Genomic DNA, 8,689 nt, shown 5'->3' with positions numbered 1-8,689 from the left:
TTCTTTGTATATACGACTACCTTCGTGTTCAGAAGAACCACGTTTGTAAAAGAAACGTGTGAGCGTGTAGAACCTTGAAATTAGTAAGGACCTGTACATCAGGTCTTAAAGAGTTTCACACTAATACATCTCTTTTACAAACATGATGGAACATTCTTGAAACCGAAAGTGTTTCCCCTGTGGCATCGCTCAAAGATCAGCTTGTAGCAGCTTTATTTTTAATATTGTAACACCAAAAAAAAAAAAAGGTTCCACTGTTATTACCTCATTCAGTACTGCACAGAACCCTTCTTTATACCCTTCATATACTGTAGGATGCAAATCAAAGGAGGAGGAGGAGGAGGAGGAGGATAGAGAAGGTGATGGAGATGGAGCGGGAGATGGGAGGTGGATCACTCAGTGGGGCTTAATGATCAATTTAATCAGCGCTAAACTAATCACTCTAAAGTGAATTGTTAGGCAACACGAGTGAGAAGCATTTCATTTCTGCAGATGTGAGCAGAGATAAACTGGTCACGGCTGTTTGCAGAAATGATGAAGAAATCACACCATTGTAAAACTGATGAATTGAATTAGCCAGTGCGATCGCCAGAGATAAGCGAAGTGAGTAGATGTGCAGGAGCGAAAGGGTTAATCCGAGTTCGGAATTCATCCCACATCTGTCAGATTTTTAAGTGTGTGACGTTCGGAGGAGGAGGAGGAGGAGGAGGAGGAGGAGGGGAGGGGGGGAGAGGGAGGGAGGGAGGGAGGGAGAAGAGGAGAAAAAAAGAGGGCAGAGATCGATGGAGAGACAGAGGAAAGGGAAAGGAGGGAGGGGGACCACAGAGATAATGACAGAAAGGGAGCTGGGTAGTTAGACACAGAGCCAGGCTAACGTGAGGCTGGACGGAGCGCAGAGCAGAGAGGAGTGAGAGGGACCGAGCGCTTCCTTTATGTGGCCTCCTCCTCAGCGAGCTTCAGCGAGACGGAGCATCGCGATTTATCACGGCCATTAAAATCTGTCCACGCGTCGCCCGCTTCTTCTGGGACTTTTCTGGGATGCTCATATGTGCGAGCGGTGCAGCCTGGAAGAGAAGACACACTTTCGAGCGCACGGGATTGTATTTGCTGTTTTCCTTTCCACAGTGGTCGAGCTCCGGTCATCTTGTCCACAATCAAGCCTGAGCGGCTGAGGTAAGCACGCCGAACGAAACGCCTGCGAAATGTCTGAAAATGTCTTTTTAGCCGATATGTAGAAGTTGTGAAAGGACTAAGAGCGAATGAGCAAGAGATGCTGAAAGCCTATGGTGAATTATTTACACTTTCGCTACGGCGTGATGAAACGAAACTAGCCTAATTGTTTGTCTAGGCTAGCAAGTGAAACTTCTCACAGGGTCCTCGCGAATGTGTAGATGTGTGCTTGATCAATATGCGACGAGGTCTCTTGAATAACTGATCAATAACCAATCAAGTGACCGTAGCCTACTGTATCTCTTCCACAGGCTTCTCACGGTCAAGGACAAGACGGACACACATAAACCCAGGTGCTTTTATGGAACACATAAAATGAGAGTCCCTTTGAAACTGGACTGAAACCAGAACTCAAGTATTCACAAGCCTGAGTGGACACCCCGTGTCTCGTTTTTTACATCACTTTGCATAAATTCACACGTCCCAACTGATACCTTTGACAAGCTTCTGCTGACTGTTAAAGGGAAGGGGTGTTTGTTTTGGAAATGGATGGGAATATGGGAGAGATGTCAGTCCACAGCCATGTGGAGCTTGCACACAGTCAGGACAGTCGCGCGATGTTACACTCGCGAGACCTCTCCGCTGCCTTCCCACGTCCCTCACTGGGAGGCCACCCCATGGGCCTGGAACATGAGCACAGGAGTCCCGCGTACGACCACAGCATCCCAACGCTGGGGTACGGCAGGGACACCCCAACAAGCTGTGGCAGCACCTACACCACGCTGACCCCTCTCCAGCCATTTGATGACAAGTTTCACCATCACCACCACCCGTGTTTACCAGTCAGCAATGTCATCGGTAGTTTCACACTCATGCGCGAGGATAGGGGCCTTGGGGGAAACTTCTACAACCCGTATGGCAAAGACTTGGGCATGGCACAGAGTCTGTCTCCGCCACTGGGCAGCTCTGGCCTGGAGACTGCCATGCATGGTTATGGCTCTTTAGGGAGCCAGAATGGACATACTGGACAGATGCTAGCAAGCAGCCACGATGTCCATATGGGCAGCAACGGGGGTAACATATTCTGCCGAACAGCAACAGACTTTGGAAGGGAAATGTCGCCACCTTCACTAACTGGTGACCATGGGATCAGCCACCAGCTAAACAAGATGGACACCCACCAGCATGCGCCCACCTACCACCCCCACATCTACACACAGAGCTACCAACAGCACCACCACAGTCAACAGGCCTCAAAGCTGGGCGAGCTCCCTGGCTCTTCCCCCTCCTCTTCCTCCAGTTCCAGCCTGGCCAGGGAGAGCATGCTGGCCGGCTCCCAGAGCAGCGGGGCAGGAGAGGAGATCAACACCAAAGACGTGGCCCAGCGGATCATCACAGAGCTGAAGAGATACAGCATCCCGCAGGCCATCTTTGCTGAGAGGGTGCTGTGCAGGTCTCAGGGCACCCTGTCTGACCTGCTCAGAAACCCCAAGCCCTGGGGCAAGCTCAAGTCCGGCCGCGAGACCTTCAAGAGGATGTCCCGCTGGTTACAAGAGCCAGAGTTTCAGAGGATGGCGTCGCTTCGACTGGAAGGTAGAACTCTTAAGATATGCTTGCTTGTTTTTTTGTAAGTCCATGCCTCCCAGCCAGAGCGAGCAAACTAACACCTAGATCCAGTTCCAGCACAAGAATCCTCAGCTGACTGTACACCAAGCAGCTGCGTACTGTAGAACCCCGACTTAAGATGTGTGTAGTTTTGATCGTTCTCCCTGGGGGAGCACAGACTTTTCTTTCTATGTCTGTCTGTGCAAATCCAGTGAGTTACAAGAGTTAAAACTGTTGGGTACAAACAGGTGCATATCTGTTGACCTGTATGTTGTTTTAAATTTCATCAGCAGCTACCAGAGAATGTCCTGTATCAAACCCCCCCCCCAAAAAAATCTTAAATTTCACATGCACTCAAAATAACAAAACGCACTCCCCAGGTCTGAGGTCATTTTGCAGTGATTGTACTAAATTCACTTTGCACAAGATACCCAGAGAGATAGCCTTTGTTGGCTGCCATCTAATATTCTTCAGAGATTTGCTTTGAAAGCCAGTGCTTGTCATAGTGTTGCAGTGTTGTGACATGACCAGGGCTGAACGTCCAGCTGATGCACAAAGAGCTCCATAGAAGAACTGTAACATGAGAACAGGCGAAGGTGGTGGTGGTGATGGTGGTGTTGGTGGTGGTGGAGGGGGGGGGCTAGCTCTCAAAATGTCGGACAGAGCTCTACAGTAGCTAGCCACGAAGACTACGGGCTGGGAGACAAACGCGAACACCGCCTTGCCAAAGTCTGTCCGAATCCCAAGCGATCAATCACCAAAGCTTGAAATGTGCTTCAGAATGAATTATTCTGCTTGCATTACCACCGCAGATATTGATTGGTAACCATTGTGCTCTCAGTCATAGGAGTGTTCTAAGCGCTGAAATACACAAAATCAATCAATGCCCTGTTTAGCAGCATGGTACTGAATCTTGCTGTTGTTCCCGTGCCCATTCCTGAATACACTAATGTGGGTAGCTCGACAGCTGCCACCACGTATACAGTAGTCTAGAGAGTCGTATGTTTATTTAAACAGGGCCACTTCTTTTTCTTACAGTGTCCCTGACACTGTACATGATTCCCATTTTTACATTTATAAGCGTGTGCATAGTTCAGATCTCCACTTCAAATATAGCCGCATTTCCATACCCAGCTATAGATTAAGATGCCAAATATGGTAATTTAGTTGATCATACAATCATCTGAATGAACCATGCATTCCTCCCGGATCATCCGACCAATGCACACGCACACATGCACTCATACCCAATCTCTTTAGCCCTGGCAAAGGCACAAGGTGGACACCTCTGTGCCTCCCTATGTAACCTACTTTCCATGAGGGTTGGCTTTTCTTGCCAAGCCTTTTGTTTAATTATCAGCTGGTATTGATTTCCTTGGGAAAGCAGAGCACAGGCCTCCAGCTCACAGCTCCTGCGAATAAGCAAGCGCAGGCTAGAATTAGAATGCACACGGCCCCACGCCTCTTTTTAGATAGCAGGAGTTCATGCAGAACATGGACGCGTGAAAAGATGATTCAGCTTAATGCAGTAAAATGGCTCTGAAAAGCGCTATGATATCCCACTCATGGTGCTGATTAGGTAACATAGGTCTCTACATATTTTCAGTATGAATTTTCAATTGAAATGACTTAAACTTTTAATTATTTGAATTGGAAATTGAAATTTGACTGGAGATCAATTTTACAAATCATCTAGCTTGTGAACTAAATATACAATTACTGTTTTTGTTTGTCTTCTAATGAGACTATTCTCTTTCATTCATTACTCACACCTCTGTATTATAACATATTATGATATGATATGATATGATGTGCTGAAAAAAGTCATCATCATATGATTAAAAAACTTATTTATTAAAAGACTTTGAAAATAGTATTTCTGAAAATGCCTTGTGCTAAATTCATCAGAAGTTAACGAGTTAGTGTGGTAACATTTAAAAATAGATGTGCTTAATGTGCTTATTAATTCAGAAGATTGGGAAATTTATGATGGTATGAAGAAGTACTCACAATCACAGTGCTTGCCATAGACTAGCTGCATTATTATTATTATTATTATTTGTTATTATGTATTATTGTTTTGTGTATTTGGACACCTTTGTCATATTAATATCTCTCTCCTTTTCCCTATTAAGTTACAGTTGTCAATAGTAAAGTGCAGGGTTACTGTCTGTCCACCTCTTTCCGCCATCCCTTTGTGTTGTCCTTGCTCTTCGAGGAAGGCCGAGTGCGGCTGAATGCAGGATGGACTGGCTGGGGTCGAAAAAGAAAGAGAGAGAGAGAGAAAGAGAGGTAGAGGAAGAGAGAAAAGCAGAGAGCGAGAGAGAGAGGCTCAGTCACAGAGCAGGATGGAGATCATTACTCTAACCCTCAGCTCCCTGGCAGTGCAGGGATTTCACACACGAGCACTGGAGCCTGAAGCCCTTGTCTTAAAGTCTAAATGAATAAGCGAGATAAAATAGGCTTAAGTGGCTTTCTCAGTGTCTCTGCCTGCACCATCAGCGGGTTTGAGAGCCATTTAGCCGTGCTGTTGATGTGCCAAACAGGCCACGCAAATGCACTGCGGGCCTGTTTGCACTGTTTACAATCCAAATTCACATGTGTGTGAGAGTGAGGGAGAGAGAAAGCGGGGAGTGTTTTGCCTGCGGAGCCTAAAAAATAAACCGTGTATTTGTTCAGGGGGAAGCTGTGACCTGGTCCAGCGCTGAAGGGGTTAACCAGCCTCTGTAGGTCGAGGAGTCTGAGCAGCACAGATTTAATCAATAATTTCTATCAGCCCGTGGCCCAAGAAATCAGCAGGGGGTGGGTCAGGAGTGGGGGAGGCTGAGAGGGGGGTAGTAGAGTGAGGGTGGTGGGTGATGTGGGGAGGGTTATGTGGGTGTGTGGGGTGGGGGGTTGATGAGGAATGGGGGTGCTTTCGATCACGTTTCAGCAACATGAGACAAGAGGCATACATCATGATTAAGGGCGGCTCTTGCAATCATAAGAACTCTATGGGGGGATGTTTATGTCTATGAGAGAGGTGCGGTGCCTCGGATTTATGGCATGGTAATTCACAGCCTTTTACACATGATTACAACATGAGGAAGCATTTAGTTAATGGTTGCCGTTATGTTGGGGAGTGTAGGTGAGGCGGACGGAGGGGAGTCGCTTGGCACCGGCCTTATAAATCTGTGACGTGGACACGTATAACGCACAACTGCATGTTAGTGTGGTTGTTTTAATTGTCAAGTCGTTGGCTTACAGTGAGACAAATTACATAGCAGTGCTGCTGGGATGTAGTATAGAAATAGAGTTAGTAGATGAGCATGAAGCTGTTCCTATTTCTTAAACAAGACATGATTTGATGAGTTCCAGTCTCATGTTTTTTGATGCCTAGATTAGATGCTAGTCCAATTATAAATATGGAAGCAATGTCACAGTGAGATATGTATTTCTATGGATTAGTAGCCTTAGCAAATGAACACAATTATAATTATAATTAAAAAAGATTAACAAATCTTATAAAACATAGTATCATACCAGCTTTAAATTTCTGTAAAATCTTAATATACAAGAAATTTTTATATATACATAAATAACTAAATAATTTGGGGGGCACTTGTGGTATTTTCCAGATGAAGCATACAATGATTTGTAGTGAATTATGCTATATGGTTGTTTATGGTTTTTCTCTCTAAGGATTGTCATATAGTAGTAAAACTTTATAAGAGTAAATACCTCTAAACACCTTATTATAAAAAATAAAAGATTCAGAACATGGTTTTAATGCTTTTGCAGGTAAAAACATATCACTGTCTGGGAATAATACCACAAAAGTGAGAACAGAGTTGTGCAGTAGAAATAAAAGCAAAAGAGGTCATAAAGTGAAAGTTAAACTGCTAAGGTGCTTGCTGATTTTGCATAATACTGAAATGCCAAAACTTAAAAATATATGCATATTATAGTGTTTCACTCTGAAGCACTTTTCTTCAGATTATTTATAAATGAAACTCACAGAAGTTAAGTTTTGTGGAAATATACAGCAAAAAACACTTTTTGGAAACGTTTTTACTGATGCTTTCTGTCTGTCTCTCTCTCTCTCTCACAGCATGTAAGCGTAAAGAGCAGGAGCAGTCGAAGCAGGAGAGGAACCAGGGGCCTAAGCGTACTCGGCTGGTCTTCACTGACTTGCAGCGGCGTACGCTGATGGCCATCTTCAGAGAGAACCAGCGGCCTGCCAAAGACCTGCAGGTGACCATCTCTCAGCAGCTGGGGCTGGAGCTATCCACCGTAAGCAACTTCTTCATGAACGCTCGCCGCAGAAACCTCAACCGCTGGAGTGAAGAGGGACGCCCATCCTCCACTGGCTCCTCAGGGTCCAGCACCTCCTCCCCTGCCGTCTCTTGCACCACGGCATGATGGGAGAATGTGGCGGTTCTCCACAGCACGGGGCAAGCTTGAACGTCTCTGCTGCCCATGGAGATTTTGTTTGTTTGTTTGTTTCTCAAATCAGAGGTGTTTTTACACAGAAATCAAAGAACAAATGAAACCAAAGATAAAACACTACGGAACGAGATATAATTTGATGTAGTTCTCAGTGTTGAATCAATACTTTAGCTTTAATTTGGAATAGAGGCCAATGCGTTCCTTTTATGGAAGAAATCACGTCTGTCTTTGCTTCGGTGAAAAGGAATGAAGTGAGACCGATACAGGTGATGGACTGATCGGTCAAATCTCAGTGTTTCACAAATCAAAACGTGATTGAATTGTGCATCAGATGGACCAATTTTGCCCAAATCTTTTGAGCAACCATAATTTCCTTTAGACAAAATGGAAAGACAGTTATGACCAAAGAGAAATACCAAAAGAATGACAAATGAGGGGTTTTTTTGTTTGTTTTGAGAAATAATTTAACACTGTAACCCTGTGTGGATTTTTAGGGGGTTATTTCATCATGGATAGCTCAACAACCTGCCCATTCGAACAAAAGCTATGGCTCGTTCTCTGATCCTGCTGCCCAGGGTTCTGTGTGGAGATAGGCAGAGCCTATGAGCAGAACTGAACAGCATCCTCCCTAACCAAACAATGAGTCTGAATCCTACGGGGATGAAAACAGATCTGGAGGAGGGGGGAGGAGGGGCAGTGGATGCGTTTCTTTTTTTTAAAGAACCCTCAAAAGGACTGATCGATTGATTGGTGAACCTCACGGGAGCTGCTGCAGAGAAATACAGGCGAAGTACAAAGAGGAATCCCGAGTCCTCTGCAGATGTACAGTGAGCGCTGGTTGTCTGTGTTTGTGATTTAAAAATGACCAGTAGAGAAAACTCCTGTAGATCCATTGCAAGCTGTTACTTGGTGCTCACATTGGAAGATGGAGAAATTTGTTCCTGGGTCATGTTTTTTTTTGTACAAATTTCAAGCACACAAGCCCTGGTGGATCACAGGTTGTTGGTTATTCAACCTCAAAGACTTGACATTTATCAATCCCCAAAGAGAAAAAAAAAGATAAAAATTGGATTGGATCTTGTTTGTGACTTGAGCTTAAATCTGACATGGACTCTTAAATTAACTATTATGTTTTTATAATTATTTATGTATTTATTTCCTCCCTTCTGCTTATTTATTTGCTACGTATTGTAAGTATTTATTTCATTATGTGTTGTTTGTCTATGAACTTGTCTCTGATGGGAGTCCCATCACGATACCAAAGATGAAGGTTTGTCCTCCCTGAATGTAGGCTCTGCTATCATTCGTCTCTGTAACCAGGCTGGCCTTCCAGCCGCACGTTTGAAAAGATTCACATGCGGTGCATGCTTAAAGCAAGAGCTCCTCAGCTATACTGATCTAATGCGGAAACCACACTGACTGGAGGATACTAGAATCCTTCAACAGATTTACACAGTACTGGGTGAGGATTCTGGACATTCAGAAT

General features: G+C 44.7%; 1 protein-coding gene across 1 annotated transcript; it reads left to right on the top strand.

Annotated features, from left to right (window-relative positions):
• Nucleotides 1-835: 835 nt before the first annotated feature.
• On the top strand, nucleotides 836-8,094 carry onecutl (one cut domain, family member, like). The gene is made up of 3 exons (XM_072679537.1): nucleotides 836-1,173; nucleotides 1,482-2,763; nucleotides 6,866-8,094. The coding sequence occupies exons 2-3, from the start codon at nucleotides 1,716-1,718 to the stop codon at nucleotides 7,174-7,176; spliced, it is 1,359 nt and encodes a 452-aa protein (XP_072535638.1). The 5' UTR covers nucleotides 836-1,173; nucleotides 1,482-1,715; the 3' UTR covers nucleotides 7,177-8,094.
• Nucleotides 8,095-8,689: the final 595 nt, after the last annotated feature.

This window comes from Salminus brasiliensis, chromosome 5 (assembly GCF_030463535.1).
Source record: "Salminus brasiliensis chromosome 5, fSalBra1.hap2, whole genome shotgun sequence".
Classification (NCBI taxonomy): Eukaryota; Metazoa; Chordata; class Actinopteri; order Characiformes; family Bryconidae; genus Salminus; species Salminus brasiliensis.
Note: the sequence above shows the minus strand (reverse complement) of the source record. Positions and strands in the feature narration are given on the sequence as shown.